Source organism: Hakea prostrata, chromosome 3 (assembly GCF_041222555.1).
Source record: "Hakea prostrata isolate BN-2017 chromosome 3, UWA_Hpros_2, whole genome shotgun sequence".
Lineage (NCBI taxonomy): Eukaryota > Viridiplantae > Streptophyta > Magnoliopsida > Proteales > Proteaceae > Hakea > Hakea prostrata.
Window position 1 is genome coordinate 17,944,317 of NC_142602.1, and position 18,879 is coordinate 17,963,195.

The 18,879-nt window shown below is 37.6% G+C and overlaps 2 protein-coding genes and 1 pseudogene across 2 annotated transcripts in view; 2 read left to right on the plus strand and 1 right to left on the minus strand.

Annotated features, from left to right (window-relative positions):
- Nucleotides 1–2,827, minus strand: part of LOC149021341 (O-fucosyltransferase 9-like) — a 57,249-nt gene extending 54,422 nt beyond the window's left edge. The window contains exon 1 of the mRNA XM_089149588.1: nt 1,875–2,827. Coding sequence (XP_089005714.1) covers nt 1,875–2,276 — 402 coding nt within the window. The 5' untranslated portion in view covers nt 2,277–2,827. The remainder of the gene's footprint in view (nt 1–1,874) is intronic.
- A 7,889-nt stretch (nt 2,828–10,716) lies between these two features.
- On the plus strand, nt 10,717–12,750 carry LOC149021342 (VQ motif-containing protein 31-like). The gene has a single exon (XM_089147105.1). The coding sequence runs from the start codon at nt 10,846–10,848 to the stop codon at nt 11,431–11,433; it is 588 nt and encodes a 195-aa protein (XP_089003231.1). The 5' UTR covers nt 10,717–10,845; the 3' UTR covers nt 11,434–12,750.
- Nucleotides 12,751–15,449: 2,699 nt separating this feature from the next.
- Nucleotides 15,450–18,138, plus strand: LOC149021343 (CBL-interacting protein kinase 5-like; annotated as a pseudogene).
- The last annotated feature ends 741 nt before the right edge of the window (nt 18,139–18,879 follow it).

Genomic DNA, 18,879 nt, shown 5'->3' on the forward strand with positions numbered 1-18,879 from the left:
ATGACAGCTTTTGAGAGGCTAAAATGTTCCATTCAAGTGGCATGAAAGGAGTCTCTATTGGCTGGTGGTGGTGGTGCAGATATGGAGGAAGAGAGGATTTGTATAAGACTTTTAAGATCCCTCATGGTACCAGCCATGTGATTGTATTTAGGATGTTCACAGAGAAAAGGTTTGGTCTCCAAATTTTGCCCATGCAAAAATTATTTTTGCTGGAAGCAAACCTAGGTGCGATCACTACTTATAATCACACAGTAGAAATAAGAATCGAAAATTTTGGTAATTGAGTGCAACTCCCACATAAAGGAACGTATTGAAGAATCTTTTATGGACAACATCACCCACCAGCTGTACATCATACCAATGGCATCATATTACTTGTACCCTGTACTTCCAATATAATGATAATGCAATGTTCACATCAAAGAGGAGGCAACACTCGTTTCTTCTTGCAAACTATGAAATGTCCTACACTCAAGAAATATGCACACCAGCTCTATCGGCATCGATCCTAGATAGCATAGTAGCTATTATTAGTATTAACCAATTACAAACAATTGTATTAGAACTTTGGGAGGGATCAATATGATGATGTCCTTGAAAAGTTATGTACTTAATTAATATGAATCTTTGACAATATGTTTGGATGATTTATATCATTACTAGTTCAACTTGCTGCTTATTATTTACGTCATTTAGTACCTGACAATGTACAAATGTGTAATTTGCGTCAGGATTCAACTGTTTACAACCAATCAAAGATACAAATCCAAGATACCAATTTAGGTAACTATATTAGCAATATGATCTTTTAGTTCCATGAAATTTTTGGCCTTAATTTGGCCAAAACCCGCCAAAATGACCTATCAAAATTAGCCAAAAAATACCACATTTTGATGAAACTTCAGGATTTTGGATATTTTGAGCTGACTAAAACACCAAAATGAAACAAGATTTTTAGACCTTGGTTATTACTTGATTTGACTAATACCTGATCCACAGTTTTGACAGTAGATAAGCTAATCTAGTCAATCACCTAGATTTGGTTAAATGTCAAATCTAGATGATGCAAGCCACGTCTTTCTAGCAATTTTTGACGTAGTGAAAAAACCCTCTTTTTCATTTTTTAGTCCCCTTTATGCAACTGAATACAACCACCACACCCTCAATGGTGTAGAAATTGATGTGCATCACTAGATTCATATTCAAGATGTGTTTTTCTCTTGGAGGTTATTCACATAGCCAATTTGCACCATAAAGGCATCTATAGTCTTAAGGAGAATGGCTTTTTTGCAAGTCAACCCCATCTATTCAGGGTTGCTAACCTCATGATGCTGAATTTGGTGTTTATTGTCAATCTGATCCACTCGGTTTGTCTACAGTTCAGATAAGTACTCTATCCCCTTTATTTCCATGTGACCTGATGTGTGATTTGGATAATTATTTCCAGTAGAATATATTTAATAAATAAAAGGATCTTGATGCATTTATAATAACAAGGCTTTAGCAAAAGGTTTAGAACAATAGCAAGCCTAGGCGGTTTCCTAGCGATGAACATGATACAATAAATAAGCATTAAATTCATTAAGGCGATTTGTGCAGGAAGCTTCGAACTTGTTTCCTTTTTTGTAGTGTTTTTCCTTGAGATCGAGGGAGTGGAAGAGTGGAATGAAAAGCTTTTAATGTTTCCAATACGCTAAAATACATGAATTAGACAATTTTTCTTCACTGTATGCCTTTCTATACCATAGAACTCGAAACACTTCTTCATAAGCTATCCATCTAGAAAAAAGCTTTCCGTATCAAATGAACTTCAATGTGCAAAACAATTACATTATATGGAAAGAAAAACAGTTAAGCAAACGAGAAATGCTTACAGCATTGGAGGTACGGTTGCCATCAAGCTGCATAAAAGGCCAAAGCGACTCAAAAACCTGAGGACTACGATAAGTTGAACCAGGAAGAGGAGGAGAGTGATCAACAATCACCCCTGAAGGTGAACCTTCGAAGCTCAGAGAACCCATATACATCAACATCCCCGAAATGTACACAAGTGGAGCAACGAGCAGAAGGCCTCGTCTGCGAAGAACCGTGGAAAGGAAAATGTAAGCCAACCACCCCCCAACAGATTGCACCTTCGGGCCGCGAGGACCAAAACCAATGCTCTTGCGATAATGGCGAAATTTTGGCGAAGAAGGGGGAGAAGCAGTGGTGGTCTTTGTCGGTGAAGACCCTGGTGAAGAAGCCCTTCCACTACCAAGCCTACTATAGCCATGCATGGTGAAAGTGATTTTGCTATTCTAAGCCCTAAAGACTATGGAGAAACACAAGATCTGATTTTGGAAGATTTTCTCCAGTTTTTCCACCACAGCCACCAATCAAACAAAACCCACATTTTTCAAGAGCTAGATGGAAGAACTTCACAGTAAAACTCAAACGCAGTAAGAAGTGAAAAGAAGGAGATGAAGCAGCAAGAAAAAAGAAGAAACAAAGCCTCAGCACATAAGAGTTAAAGAACTCAAGAGTTCAGTTCCGGAAACTCTGACACTGAAAATGCTGTTAAGAAGTTAATAAGTTAATAGCAGAAAGTGAAAGAAAGAGACTTTGGCGTGCCTGGGTTTGGCAATTCGAGGCGGTGGGAACGGTAGCAGTGACGGAAGGAATTAATGGAGAGATTGGGATTTGAACTGAACAGAAGAAAATTGCAGTAATCGTTTCAAGTTCAACAGGGAAAAAATAATTGCAGAAAACGTAGCTTTCTTGAAAGGGAGAGAGAAAGAGAACGGTGCAAAAGGAAGTTGGCCCGAGAGGCCGAGAGAGGTATTCCACCAGTCACGCGTTGCCAGCTAAGCTCGTCGAATTGTTCTTAACTATATAATGGCGATTATCTATTAGAAAGAACCGACAATGGATCAGGGATCCGGGGGACCGACAGAGAAAACCTACACGTGTTGGATTCCACTGATCTATCAAACCATTGAATGTGTATTTTTGCTACTAAAAAGAAAAGTATTTGTCACGTGTAAAACATCAGGGCCTTCTGATCCATGGCGATCGCATCTGACTTTTATTTTTGGAAAATCGCATCCGTGACTCTGAAATGCCGATTTATCACATTAAATGATACCAATTTATCACTCTGAATATGTTTGGTTGGTATCCCAATTTACGGTTGAACCATTTACCCACAAATCTTCTAGGTGAAATTCAGTGTTGTGCTAACGGTCGAGATTTCGATTTAGATCTCAACTGTTCATCGCACTTTCAACCACTTGTAAGATTGATGGTCGAGATCACAATCTCCGTCGTAATTTCGATCTCGTTGGCAGCAAGAACTGTGCATTAAATTCACAACATTCAATTCTCACTTTTAAATCTTGAGAGCTCGATGCGTGACATATTTGGGTATTGAAATGGGCTGTGGGCTTTTCGGACAAATCATTTGAAATAAGCCTTCCTTTATAAAGTCACCGATAGTTTCCATATAAAAGCCTAAATGGGCCGGGCTTGATTCTATTATGTTAATCCCCTATGGGCCAGAACTATAAAAGCCAAATATTTGAAGCTTGACTCTTTCCTGCAGGCCCCAACTCCAAGGGGCTGCGTAGGGCTGGAAAAGCATAATGGCGGGCAGGGAGACTCTTAGGCTGCGTTTGTTTGCTGGAATAAAAGTGGGGTGGGAAAAAAGGGGTGGGAAAATTCTTGAAAAATGTGTAAATTTCTTACTTTTCCTTTAATCCATGGTAGAGTGTTTAGTTGCTTGGGGTGGGAAAGAGGATTTCCCATTTTTTAAACCCCCATATTTGGTGGGATTTTGTGGAAATTGGGAAAAGTAAAAAGTGGGACCCCCCGAACTTTCCAACTTCTTTCCTTTTTTCCCTCACCCCATGTGGGACCTTGTTTTTTTTCCCCCCTTTTCCCCCCCCCTTTGCCCTTAGGCAAGGGTTGATGCGACAAATAGAGAATGGTCTGAGCACGGATATTTTCAAAGATGCATGGATCCCAAACCACAATCTCGTTTTTTCAGAAATTGCTTGTGTGCTGTGTAATTAATGCATATCACCTGAACCGAGATCTCGATCTCAACCAATATTTCGATCTCGACTTTCTATTTTCGAAAAATGTATTTTCACACTTTTGAGAAATAGACGGTCAACCGTTCGCAACAGAGTGTTGTGCGGGAAAAAATTGTCTGCAGTACATATCTTTTGCAGGCACAACAGTGCAGTTTCTTAAGGTGCCACCTGTAAAATTTTGATCCCACGGTTGAAATTTCCTGAGGCACATTCCACTAAATTATACGCGGTTTATCGGGTTCACCTCTTATGCCCGAACAAAACACTTGAAACACTGTGTAAACTCATCTAAAACTCGTCCCTGAAAAGAACTTGTCTGAAGCAATCCCTTATTATTTATTTATTTTTCTTCAGGTTAATGGTAGAACATAAAGAAGCCAAGTCGTTGAAATCCATCTTTACTACAAATATTAACAGAAAATCCGTCATTGTTTTTACAATCTTGAAGCAAATCCTTTTGATGCAAATCTTCTATTGTTAGGTTGAAAATAAATGCCAATACAGAAACTTGAATAGCCAATATCAAGGGAACAACCAACAGCTCTGAACTTCTTCTGCATCCGTATGCTTTATTTATACACAAAATACACCTCTGCTTCTTGAATTTGGGGTTTTAATGTTTATTACTCTTTCCATCCTTTTACTTTTTCTATTTTCTATGTTTGATTCCACAAGTCGTCTGCACTGCACTACATGGTTAGTGCAAAAAATTAAGAAAAAAAACCCACAGATCAAGATAAAAGCATACCTATTTCTCTTCCTTCCTTCAAAACACCGTCGATTAATATCTTAAGCCATGGGTTTGAAGTGAAAAGATCCCAATCCACTGTTCTGGCTACAACCTAATGCATCCTCCCTTCCAATTACCGACCTATCCGCCACCTCTTGCCTAGGTCGATGCCCATAAATTTTTGCTTGACTATGATCTCCAGCTTCTAAATCCGATTCAATCTGTGGATGAAAATACATCGTAAACAGGGCAGTGAGATATATGGTAGAACGATGTTTTCTTGAGGTACATACCTTCTTCAACAACTCATTCCTGTGCTATGATTTTCTCTAGCTCTCTTGTTCTAACTGATAATCCCAAAAGCTAAGCCGAACTAGCATATCAGAGAAACCTGCTGTCACAGATATGAACAAATTTTACAGAGAGAAAGTTTCAAGTGTTTCTTTGGGGCGCAAAAGGTAAACCCGAGAAACCGGATTTAATTTTAGAGAAATGTGTCTCCGACGATTTCAACCGTAGGATAAATATTTTACACGTGGCGTCTTGAGAAACTGCACCGTTGTGCATTGCAGAAGATTTACACTGCAGACGATTTTTTTCTTGCATTAATTGTATAGCATTGAAGTTGAGCCCTTGGGAGTATTCACCTCACAAAACCCTTATTTGGTGCATGATCTCATGGATTGGACTAGAAAAAGTTGGAAGAGGCTTTTGCTTATAACTATTTTCACTCTAGTTTTAGGAAAAAGCAATCCAAACCCTCTCATCCTCTCTTTGGACACGGAAGACTTCTGGGTGTGGACGGAAACAAGGCGTGGGATCTTTAATGTTAAAACTGCATATCATCACCTAGCTTTACCCTCAAATGAGAGTGTCCATCATCTTCCTCGGACCAACTGGAATGGGAAAAGGTCAACCTATGTTTGTCACAAGTTGAATCCTCTACTCACCTCATATATACTTCATTGTCCACAGGTTCAAAGTTGCTGGAGAGCAACCATTCTTAGAATTGATACAAACAACTCCCATTAGCAGATTGGGTGGAATTTATTGACTACAAATTTAGAAGCTTTAATCAAATGTAGCTTTTTTTTACAAGGGGCTTTATTAAGCCGGGAGATGGGATATTAATATGCCTTAGCGAGAGTCGAACCCACGGCCTCTTCACTAAAAGGTGTTGGTTTCAACCACTAGAACAGCTCTGCGTTGACCATATTTAGCTTTTTTATTACTCCACTTAGAGTTCTCTTTGTTGGAATTTTTAGAATGTTTGAAATTCGTGCTTATTTTCAGGTTCTGTACCCTCTCTATCTCAAACTATGCTTTATTTGTTTCAGCTTCTAGATACAGGTCTAGTCTTCTATACAGCAAAGCCCTCATTCAAGTCCTGAGCCATATTTCATAATTTTCTTTTAATTTAGTTTGTGCTTGTAGACTTTCTCAGGCAGACTACTTTGCAAAGGGCGCAAAAAAATTAGTTTATCTAGAGTGTGGTGGCAGTTTTCATGCACCTCCTTTCGTTGTACTTTTAGAATATTTGTAGGATTAAATGATTTTGATGAGTGTTAAAACATTTATATAGGTCTGTTTGGTTACATGAATCTAGAGATTTCAAATACCTGTATTCATGAATGCGAGATTTATACCCATTTGGTTGTGAAGAACTCTGAATTCATGAAATCTAATATCTTTTTACACTAAAAACGTGAATCTGTAGATTTATGAATCTGCCCCTATTATAAAAGCACTAAATATCTAAGCATTCACATAAATCACAGATGAATCCACGGATTCAAGTTAACCAAATAGTTAATGTTATGAATTATGACTCCATAGATTTAAAATCTCTAAATATTTGAAATCTCCAAACTCATGTAACCAAACAGGCCCTTAGTGAATATCCTAGAGATTATATTTAGGGCTTGTTCACTAATTATTTTCAAAATCATATTTAAGACAGCATAGTTGAGCTATTGATGGAGTTTCAATAATTTTGGATCAAAGTGAAACATATGATTATGAATTCGAAGGAAAGCAAACCTAGCACTAAAACATTTGTGGGAAAGGTAAATTTGAGATGTGTAACAATTAAATCACCTAATCATCAGCTAATAATTCTTTTTTTCTTCTAATAGAACAATTAGTTCAATACAACTATATAAATATACAATGTTAGAAAAGAATAATTAATTCAATTAGTTAAATAATTAAATTTAAAAACTTTTAATTAGTTTGTTTTTTCTAAAATGAATAACAGGAAAGAGAGAGATAAATATAAATTATGAAAGAAATACAGAATAACTATTACTTAAATAATTAGATAACAGAAAGAAGAAAAAAAATGGTTTAGTAATTAAATTGAAAAAATAAAAAAATATTCAATTAGTTCATGCCTTTGTGGTTTTCTAAGATTTTCTAAATAGAATACCAGAAAATTTGAGATAGAAAAAAAAAATGAGAAAGTGAGAGTGAACAAGATTTAGGAAAACTTCAACTGTGTGTTGTATTTTCCCAAATTTCCCAAACCACCTACACTGTTTGTGAGAGGTGTGAGGAATGAAAAGAAGGAAAATAAGGAATAAAAGAGAAGACTTTAGAGAATAAATATGAATGGAAATATGAGAAAGTAACTAGGGATAAATTTATGTGAAAAGAAATGAGGATCTATTGGATGTCTTTCTCATTCACTTCACGGAAAACTCTTCGGAATCTGGCCACTTCTGAATGAAATTTTTGCTCATGGTAAGTAGCCTTACCCATTCCTGTACTCGGTTTCAAATCTTAATAATCTAGCCCTTCTTAAATAATTGAACTCGCCAAACGCTAATCCACGCCTAGAGTATATGAATTCTTTATTCTTGAAGTTAATCCTTTAATGGAAGAAAACACATTGGATTTTGAAGAAGAAGCAAATGGGTTCTTGTTCTTCCTTGGGTAAAAAATCGTTGATTCTTAGTCAGATACATTTAGGGACTTGTTTTTGTAAATTTACAAAATAATAAATCTATTTTTGAAAATGATAAACCTTTTAAATGTAAAAAAATTATTCTATCCACCTCTTTTTTTTTTGCTTTCTTTCCTCATGTTTTCTCACAACCTCACGCCCCATCGTCCCGTTTTGTGCCCACTGGAAGGCACCCCCCCGCAACAAACAAAAATACTATGTTGCATGTTTAGATTATCATTAATTAGATGTTGTTTCTATTTCATATCAACTCAATCTATCCAAGCATTTTTTTTTTTTAATTACAACAAAATTGATTAAAGAACATCAAGCAATATTAGCACATTTGAATATTGTAGGTTTTTAAATATTAATACTAAAAGTAACCTCTCAAGATATATTAACAAACATAAGATGGAGTAAATGAAATGAGGAAGAAAAATTGAAAAATGGTAGAGTGTTCTTGAGTCTTTTGACACCAGTGGAAATGTTCCTCCCAACATAGAGCTTTTTGTTCTGTATTGTATGCATTTCCCTTTTCTTCTAGGTAACTATCTTCCAAACTCATTCTTAATTTGAGTTTCATAAGAAAACCTTATAAGGAATTTAACTAATTTATGTTAATACCTAATTTGCTTTGATTTCAGTTCTAAAGACGAATTAGTGTATCCATCACTTTCATCATGGGAGGGAAGTGGTTTGGATTGGTTTGGTTTGGTTTATACTGTTCGGTTCAATTAGTTTTCCAATCCTACCGAACCAAATTCCAGACCGGGTCACAATCAGGAATCTGACTAGATTTGGTCTGGCCCAACCGGGGAAGAATAAGTATATATACTGTTTGTTAGTTATACACCTTTATTTGGTTGGTATCCAAGTGGACAAATTGAATCCAAGTTACAAAAAGGAAGAATGAAACGGTCATCACTCTCAGCTAATGCTGGATTGGATTCTCCACAAGGATCAAAGCAAGCTACACTAGAAAAGGAAATCTTTCCAGAGAGAAGAAGAGATGAGATTGGATAATGGTGGAAAGGGGAGAAGGGGTTGGGAATGGTTCTAAATTTCTAATGGAAAATGATCGCTTACAAGACCTTCTTATAAGCATTTTTAAAGTAAGGATTCTCTGCTATCATATCTAATAATAAGAACAACTTGGAAATGAAATTTAGGGTTTTCACTTTTAAGGGGGACCAGAGTGTACTCATGGTTCCAAACTCGGATCTGACACTCTGTTTGGTGCTTGTTTAACTAACTACTTAGTAGGTAACCAATTAAAATCTATGAATGGTTAATCGATTTAATTAAATGGAATGAGTGATTAACTATTAAATAATGGAGATTATATTTGTCAATGAACAGTAAATTAAATATAATAATGAGTTGTCTGATTTGTACTGTTGACAATCCATAAAGTGATTCATGTCTTTTTGTTTCTTGCTTAACTATTACTTAATCAATGGAATAATGAATGAGTGATTAATTAACAATCATTATTTTCACCTAAAAAATTACCACTTGTGTCTCACAATGAAGCCTTGAGAGTTGAGGTGAAACTCAACCATCACAAGAACCCTTATATGCTACAACCACTGTGTGTACAAGACATTTGGGGGGGGGGGGGGGGGGGGGTAAAGCAAGAGATCAATCTATAAAGGAGGAACCAAGGTGCGACATTCCGATGAGATTTGCCAGTTCGTTTTTTGGCGAAACCTGAAGAACCAACAAGTTTCACTGATTGTTTGCTAACATTTTCAAGTGGAGTTTGACATTTTCAGAGATGCATACACATTTTCAGGTGAAGTTCGACATTTTTAGAAGTGTAGTCCAGGGTACAATTGCCAGGTTTGGGGAGAGGTTTGGAAGAACTCGAGTGCGAAGAAGAGGATGAGGCAGCAACGACCATGGATTTTGCCGAAGATTTTAGCAATTTTCGTGAAGTATCAGCGATTTTCGCATATATTTCGTCAATTCGCCAGAAAACCGACAATATATAACATAAATTGATTTCACCCCATTTTCGTTTTGCTCATTGAATCGGACAAATTTTGGCAAATTTTGCTGATATTTTTACTTTGGGAGGAACTCAATATCAAAAGTTTCCCCATAAGCAAAATCTAGAGGGACAGTTTTCTTAGACAATATTGACCATATACCAAAACACAACCCTAATCTCATACAAATATTGAACAACTATATTAAAACTAAAATAATATAAACATGAGAGACTACTTCACATTTCACTAAGACCACATCAACAAATAATCCACACCCACACAATCTTACTAGCATTTTCTAACTTGTAAAAGCTTCACAAGTCTCATCAACCCAAGTGTACCAGTGTCTCAGGTGGTCAACATCCAATTCGATACGGTTAGATCTGTAAATGGATTGGATTCAATTCGATACACCAGTATCCGAATCCGAATCCAATTAGCACAATCGATATCCGAATCCGTTAGAAATTTAGAGAAGGCATCCGAATTCGAATCCAGAACTTTATCGGATATCCGATCCGATAAACTATCCGAATTATTGATTGGTGATTGTCAGTTTTTTTTCTTTTTCAATTTACCATTTATGGTTACCTATTATCGATATCCGAATCTGATTATCAATCATTTTTTGTGAAAAATGTTTAATACTTTACTCTAACAAGATAATATTTTATTTTCGATTATCTGATTATTGGTATCCGAATCCGATTATCATCCATTTTAAGAGGAAAATATGTTTAATACTTTACTCTATTTGGATAATTTTTTATCCAGATGTAATCCAATCCAATAAGCAATGAAGAATGATATTTTTCAGTAAGAAAATTTTCGAATACAGACATCCTTAAACGAATACGAATGCAAATTCAGAGGCGGATTTTGGCTATCCAGGCCTAGATACGGTGCATTGACCCTCCCACTTTCTCTCACGTTAGTCTTGCTGGTCTTCTTGCTCCCTCTTGTCCAAGTTCATTATAGCTCCCCTCTATATAAACGGCAGGGCTCGCCTGTTACCTATGTTCCTCATCTCTCTCTCTCTCTCTCTCTTTCTCTCTGGGTGAAGTGAAGTGTAAAAAACCCTAGAATCTTGAAGTACAGAGAATGGAAAAGAACACAAGTGGTACAGGACCTCCATCACCAATTGCAACAACAGCGTCGACATCAACGACTTTCGTTCAAGCAGACACTCACACCTTCAGAGAGCTCGTGCAGAAACTCACAGGTGCTGGCGACGATTTGCAAGAAAAGCTTCCGATAACACTTCCAGCGAGGTTCTCTCCAAGATCATCACTTCCAGGAGAAGCTGTGGCTCCTCGAAGATCAACTTTCAAGCTTCAAGAGAGAAGACAGAACATGAGGAAGCTCGAAATCAAACTCGGCCTCACTTCTCTTCGAAGCCCACCTTACTCACCTCGACAAATCCAAATCCAAACCCAAACTCATTCAGTCGTTTCTCCGGTTCCGAGTCCGGTGACTCCAATTGGCTCCGACACTTTATCCTCTCTTCAGTGCTCGAGTAGTAGTGAATCTCCATCTTCACCTGCAGTTTGGGAAGAAGAGAAGGCGATTGCAGAGAAAGGATTTTATTTGCATCCATCACCTTTGAGCACTCCGAGGGGTTCAGACCCACCTGAGCTTCTACCTCTGTTTCCTTTGAGTTCTCCAAAACAACAATCTGGGGATCGGTGAATCACTTAGACCAAAAAGGGTATGTATGTTCTGGGATTACATAAAGCTCTAATATTTTTCGCCATTTTTGTTGGGTCCAAATATCTTATTTTCTGGGTTTAATGAGAGACTCCAAAAACCAACAAAATTTCCCTCTTCTGATTTCTTCGTTGCTGGACCTCTTATTCTATCATCATCAGTCTTTCATAATTTTTGTTCATCATCAATCGAGTAGAGTTTTGTTGTGCCAATTACAAAGTTTCTCCAACTTGCGCTTCAAATTCAATCTGAATTTCTGAAATATATTATCCCAACCAACAAAATTATAGCGTTTAATGGTCATAAGATTCCAACCATCTCCCTGTAATTTGTTCACAGAGTTATTTCTTCTTATTTTTAAACCTAAACTCAACTATCAATCTCTGAAATTTCTCCCAATACTTTTAAAGCAGTATTCAAATGAAACAAATCCCAAAGAAGCTGTTTTCATTGTTCTTTATTTGGAAATTTAAAGAAGAAGAAAAAAATATGAAATTTTCGGATTGAGGTTGACATGTTCATAAATTGTTAAAGGGGATTTGGTAATTGCGTAAATTCATAAACCCCAATAGACTAGGTCAATAAATTTTCTCAACGTCATTGTCGTGTTCTAACTTTAAGTCATGTGAGAACAGTTCGGCTATGCCCCATTTTAAAAGACTATGCCCCATTTTGAAATTTTATTTAGCCGTTAGCCTTTGCAGAAGCGTAGACGCAGCCATTACTATTTCTAAAGAGAACTGGGCCCCTTATTTGGGCCCACTCAAGGATGTATTTGATTCTTTTTTCAACTGGGCCCACTAGGTTGAGTTCTTCACGGGTTCGCGGGTCTTTCTTTGCAACTTCGTAGTTTACGATAAAGAAGTAGCTGTCACCATACGGCTGGCTTTTAACGTGTTCTGAACCGTTGGATGTTGGATGTATAAATTGGAGATTGAAACCCATGTGGTTTATTTGTCGAGATTTGGCCGCTATAGTACTGGGTCTATAATAATATGTCATCACATGGGGGTTTTTAAGTTGAATGTGGTCCCTTCAAGAAGTTGTTGCCATGTGGCATGTCGTTTTGGTTATTTTTGTTGTAGGGTGAAGAGGGTAATCAATCATCTGATGATCAAGTGGTTAATGATCACCTTTACTGTTCCTCTGATCGCGATTGTTGGAAAAAATTTGGGATTTTTTCTGATTTTTGGGTGAATGATCCAATGTGATATATAGTGGCATCGAAAATATTGTGATGTGGACCCCATAACAGTTGATTGATGTAATAGGAATCAATAAATTGTTGGTGATTTTATAAGGTGGTTGATGTCTTTTTGTTACATTGACGGCTTTTTATACAGAGGCAATAAAATTAAAGAGATTTTATATTCGAATCAGCTACTAATACTGTATATAATTTTCAATTCCATAATTGATAGAGAAAATATCTTTACATGGATTCACTTTCCTAAATTGTGGAGTATCTGCAGCGGCCTCTTTTCTGGAAAACTCACGCACAAATGAGTCATCTACTATCTTGTACTCTCAAATGATGCGGTAGTTACAAATGTATAACATATATTTTGTAACTGCCTAAAAGTATTTTTCTAGTTTTACCTTTGGACATTTAATTTATTAATATAATTAATAAATCCCAACAGAATCTTTGTTCTTTCACACATTTACTTATTCCTTTCTCAGATATTTTTGAACTTAACGAGAAGCCTAAGTTTCGATTGATGGCCTCATGTAGGGTTGTTTTGAAGGAATCAAAACTCTAAGAAATAGTGTATAGAAGCATTATGATAATGCTGCATTTCTAACTCAATTGACTTTTGTAAATAATCACATTTTTAAATAACTTTCAAATTATTAGCTTAACACATGAGGTTTCTTATGGAGAGAAGCTTAACCCAGCTACCCAAGATAACATTAACAATATGTCACTTGGAAAATAATTGTGGTTGTTGGAATCCCATCAACAGTGATTCTAGTGATATAAGTATTTTTTTGGGAGAGTCTAATTATATGAATTTAAAGCTTCTACTCATTTCCAAACTGAGAGTAAAGTTGGTGCGCATCTCTATGCCAAATACAGGTGATAAATAGCCACGTTATTTTTTGTGATAGATGTCTAAGTGCACTTTTTCATTGGTCTCTATGGTAATGTAGGGACTACGCTATCAATATATGTTTTTGCATTGAATAGAAAAGCCACGAATGGGTCATATGCTTAATAGGCAAATGTTGTAATGTATTTAATGGAGAACAATCTAGTATGAGATAGATTTAAAAATTTTGACTAAATCTGTTTTGGTAGCTTTGAAGATTTAATGCATTGGTCAAGTGCACTGGCAATCATGGTGCCCTACTTCATCTCATGAGCAACTTCTCAAGCGTGTGTTTAGCATTCATCTTCCTCACAACTAGCTCTTTCATTTTCTCAATACCCTAAGACCGAGCAAGTGAGTTTTATAGAAACCCTGAGTAAAATAGCTAGTTGATTATTTGTAGTAGAAGCAAGTGTCTTGGGTTCAAAGTCCAGATCTCAGCTAACATCAAGGGGAGCATTTTTTATTTCCTATTTGTTTTTTTGGCTGGGAGATCCATCGTATTCAAGTCATTACTCATACAACATGTAGTAGGAGACATAAGAGCGAATAGGTAGGTATGAATCAATTACTTTTGCCCTACATAAATTCAATGTTTATGTAGTCTAACCTGAGTGTATGGTAGTTGTTGGATACGGTTGGCTGGCTTTATCGTCAATCATCTAATTTGAACTAGGCAAGTAGACCCCTTATTGGCTACGGAGTTTAAACCGTTGCCGCACATAGATACTTGCCTTAGTGAGTCATAGATTCTCCCTTTATGAGGACTCTCACCCACACCATTCATCATGTTTGGACATGGCACTTTTTTGGCATCCTGATGGGTGCTGGGCCATTGTGGCCAAACCAGTTTGAACCCAGTCGGTTCTCTCCGGTTGATCTAGGTCGGACAACCCGTACCTAACAGTATCATCTATATATATGCGTGTGTGTGTGTTTGTGTGTATTAATTTTAAAGTAACTCCTCTATTGCAACTTGCATGATACGTGCGTTGATTTTACCAAAAAAGACATGTGAAATGATCAAATCAACCAAACGCCCCCTAGAAGTCCAAGTGACTAGTCAAAGCCCATTAAATGCCCTATCTCTTGGTGTTTGACTCTCTTCAGTCTTCTCTAAAATATATTTTTTTCTCGGTAGAAGAGAGAAGGGTTGTTAAGCTTCAGAATCATCGACTCTGACAGTCTGATTTGAGAAAAACCCAAATCTCAGGGAGGGGCAACCACCCTCTCCCTGAATAGGTTTCAAGCTGGAACTAATTTAAAAAGATCACAACGCACGCCTTCTGAAGTCGTGGGGATGAGCCACTAAAGAGTTCGACTTCAGTGCCACGAATGACTGAAGTCGAGATTCACACTTTTAAGAAACGGACGATCGAGATCAAAATCTCGGGATCGGACACGTGCACCCAAGCAATTTCCGCCGCTGAATCACCCGGTGGCACTGATTTCCCAATAAGGACACTGATTTAAATTGTTAAAGTTATGAGCGGCAACTACTCATTCGAAGGGTAATTTTGTAATTTCAGAATACGTCAGTGAGCCGTGTCAAGAAAGTTGGCGAAGAGGACTTGTTATGAAGGTTGAGGTTGAGTTCTTTCATGTACACTTGTACACTTCCACAGATATCAAACCCTGCTTTTGCCATCAATGCGCACCAATTTCTTGCTTTTTCCTAAAACGTCTCCCAAATTTCGTGCTTGAGTGGAAAATTTATTCATTTGGACTTCTCATCTCTTCCTTTCATTTTTGCTTTTGCTTTCCTTCATCTTCTTTTTGTTTCTAATAAGAAGCGGGGTTTGGCATTCCTTCATTTTAGTATAAGGAAGGATGGAAGGCTTCTAGCATTCATCATCTTAACAGGATTTCAGAACCATTTCTGGGTTTCTAGTGTTGAGTTCGATGATGGGTTGGAGATACAGGACTGGGTTATTCTTCATTGGTGGTCTTGTGTTCATCTGGGTTGCATCCGCAGAGGTTACGCAGGTAATGGAGCTCATATTTTTCATCTACTTGTCCAACGTTACTATCATTTTTCTTCTTCTTGTGACCTTGGCTATGCAAAATCAGTTCTTTTCCCTTTTTAGCTTGGCTGCCCAGGTTATTGAATAAATATATTGTAGGTTTTTGAATTGGTTGGTGTTTAAGAATTTAATAAAGAAGCCCCAGTTTGGAGTAACAATGAAACTTAATTTCTTAAATATCCTGTTTCTCTGTGATGACAACCTGATCTTCTCAGATACTGGGTATCTATCCTTTTGTATGATAAACAGGATTTATTTGGGGTTTGTAGTTTTATTACACTACTCTTTGATGGATTTTGTTTGTATGCTCTATGCAAAATCAGACCTAATTCTATTACGGAGACAATCTCTCTATTTTTCTCACATTGACATGGTGGAAAATTTAAATTTAGAGAAGCGCTCTTGCAATAAATTGTCTAACCTTGGACTTCAAATATGTTGCCCTTTATTTGTTTGGAAGTAGAAAAGATACTTAACACATGGAGACTTAACACTTACTAGACTCTGATGTATATATGAGCTATATCCTGAGGAGGTATGCAAAATTGAGATGTTTAATACAGAAGATCATGTACACTTTTTTGGTTCCTCTGTTTTTGTTTCTAGTTTCATCTAATTCAATTAAGGTTGAACTCTTCCTACAAAAAATAATGTATCTTATGTTTATATGATAACCAAGTATGGGACCTTCATGGATAACACAGAAAACCTGTCTGTTACCTCTCTTTATCTAGAAATCTCCCGTGGTGGGGAACCAAAAGAGGCCTTATTAAGCTCTGCCTTCGGGCAAGGTTTAGTTCACCTCTGTTAGTCTTCTGCCATCGTGGTCCCTGGTATGGTCACCATTTTTCAGATTTCTCCAAGCATGCAGGGACATGTGGTTTTACATGTTTTCAGATAGTCTGCCGATTCTCCCTAGCCCCGTGGAGGCTTGTCAATGGATACAGTAAAGGAAACATCTTGATGCAGAGATACGAGATAGGGCGATTGTCAGCAGGGACGTTCGCCAAGGTCTACCATGGCAGGAACCTCAAAACCAGCCAAAGCGTAGCCATTAAAGTGATTGACAAAGAGAAGGTCCTCCGGGTTGGACTCATTGATCAAATCAAAAGGAGATATCTGTGATGAGACTCGTTCGGTGCACCCAAATGTGTTTTGCTCTACGAGGTCATGGCAAGCAAGACTTAAGATCTATTTCGCCATGGAATATGTCAAAGGTGGAGAGCTTTTCAACAAGGTTGCAAGAGGGAAGCTCAAAGAGGACATGGTACGCAGATATTTCCAACAATTGATTGGTGCTGTCGATTTCTGCCATAGCAGAGGAGTTTTCCACCGTGATCTCAAGCCTGAAAATCTCCTTGATGAGAATGGTAACCTCAAGATCTCCGATTTTGGCCTGAGTAGCCACACTCTGTGAATCCTGCTGGAACGATGGGCTCCTCCACACCACATGTGGAACTCCGCCTATATGTGCCTGAGGTCATCAACAAGAAGGGGCTATGATGGTGCTAAGGCTGATACATGGTCATGTGGGGTTATTCTGTTTGTTCTTACTAGCAGGGTTTCTGCCATTTCAAGATGCAAACCTGATGGAGATGTACAGGAAGATCTGCAGAGGAGAATTCAAATTCCCCAACCGGTTCTCACCAGAGGTTAAAAAGCTTCTTTCGAAAGTACTAGATCCCAATCCTAATACAAGGATAACCATTACAAGATCAAGGAGAACTCATGGTTCAAGAAGGATATAAAACCAATCGAATACCAACCACCACAACAAGAAGAGGGGCACCATAGGCCAGTGATGTCCTCAAAGCGTTTGGCCCCTGCAACCCATCTGGTGATGCTGGTTCTTCTGCTGCGTCTCAGGATAAAGAAGAAGCGACAACGGATTCCATGAGACCAACTTGCATTAATGCGTTTGACATCATATCTCAATCCGTGGGGTTCGATTTATCTGGGCTTTTTGAAGGACAGGAATCGCAAAGCAGAATCTCGGTTTACGTCTGCACAGCCGGCATCAGCAATTGTATCAAAATTGGAGGGAGATTGCGAATCATGAGAGCTTTAAGATGAAGAAGGTCAAGGATGGGCTAGTGAAGTTGCAGGGGGAAAAAGGAAGGGAGAAAGGGCCACCTTGCAATAGAGGCTGAAATCTTCGAGGTTACACCATCGTTACACATGGTAGAAGTGAAGAAAGCAGCAGGGGGATACATATGAATACCAAAATTTCTACAACAAGGAATTGAAGCCTTCCTCAAAGATATCGTATGGGCTTGGCAAGGAGGGGGGAGCAACCAGCGTGTCCACAGCAGCAGCAACCACAGCCAGCATGATAAGCCTGCGTAGGTTTATAGTGTGAGTTTGGAGATTTCACAGTAAAGAAAAGAGAACTGGGTTTTTGTTCGTCTTAACCACGGTGCCTGGTGCCTGGCGCCTGGTGTAGTATGTGATTGATATTTATTGTAACCAACAATTTTTTCTTGTAATTCTTTTCATTTTTCCCTCGCACACATTATTTTGCGTAGTCAAACTAGCAAACGATCTAATAAATGTCCAGGATTCAGGGCAGCAGCGACATGTTAGATTTTAACCTTTGTCAGCCCTAAATCTCAACTAAACCTAATCCTCATCCAAAAGTCACTTGGTTATGGTAGCAAAGCTACACCACGAAAATGAAGAATATACGATCACCGCAGGCTGACTAGTGGTGATTTATACATCTCAAGAAAAGGTCACGGTTTGATACTTGCAGACGATAAAGCTTCTTTTGAGGATGTAATCGAGGTACGCGTGAGCTAACCCGATGAACCTCAAAGACCCAAAAAAAAAAAAATGAAGAATATCCATGCAAGTAAAAAATTTTATAATCCATTCAAAATGTTATAGAGATGGTTTCACCATGAGATGAAAAATAGAGTGTAGCCCTAATCATTAGGGAGACTATATATCTGGAGAAATACAGGTGAAAAACCCTTGGGTTTTTTTTTTTAATGGAATAAAAAAAAAAAAAAAGATTAAAATGATCCTACACCAAGAAAACACCTAAATCAATGTATTGATCAGATAGTTCCTCAAAAAGTCTGAGCAGGCTTGTAGTCACTCCTCGCCCATGTCAACAGTTACGGCCCAAAATCAATCATTTTAAAGGATATGAAATTTTGAACATGACCCCATTGTGACTTCAAAAATTGACAATTTAAACAAGTTCAAGCCATGAAATTTTAAACATGACCCCATTGCGACTTCAAAAAAATGACAATTTAGACAAGTTCAAGCCACGAACCTTTTATGTGAATATATGGTGATAAGTT

Coding starts and splice junctions, on each gene's coding strand:
- LOC149021342 (XM_089147105.1), top strand. CDS start 10,846: ATGGAAAAGAACACAAGTGGTACAGGACCTCCATCACCAATTGCAACA.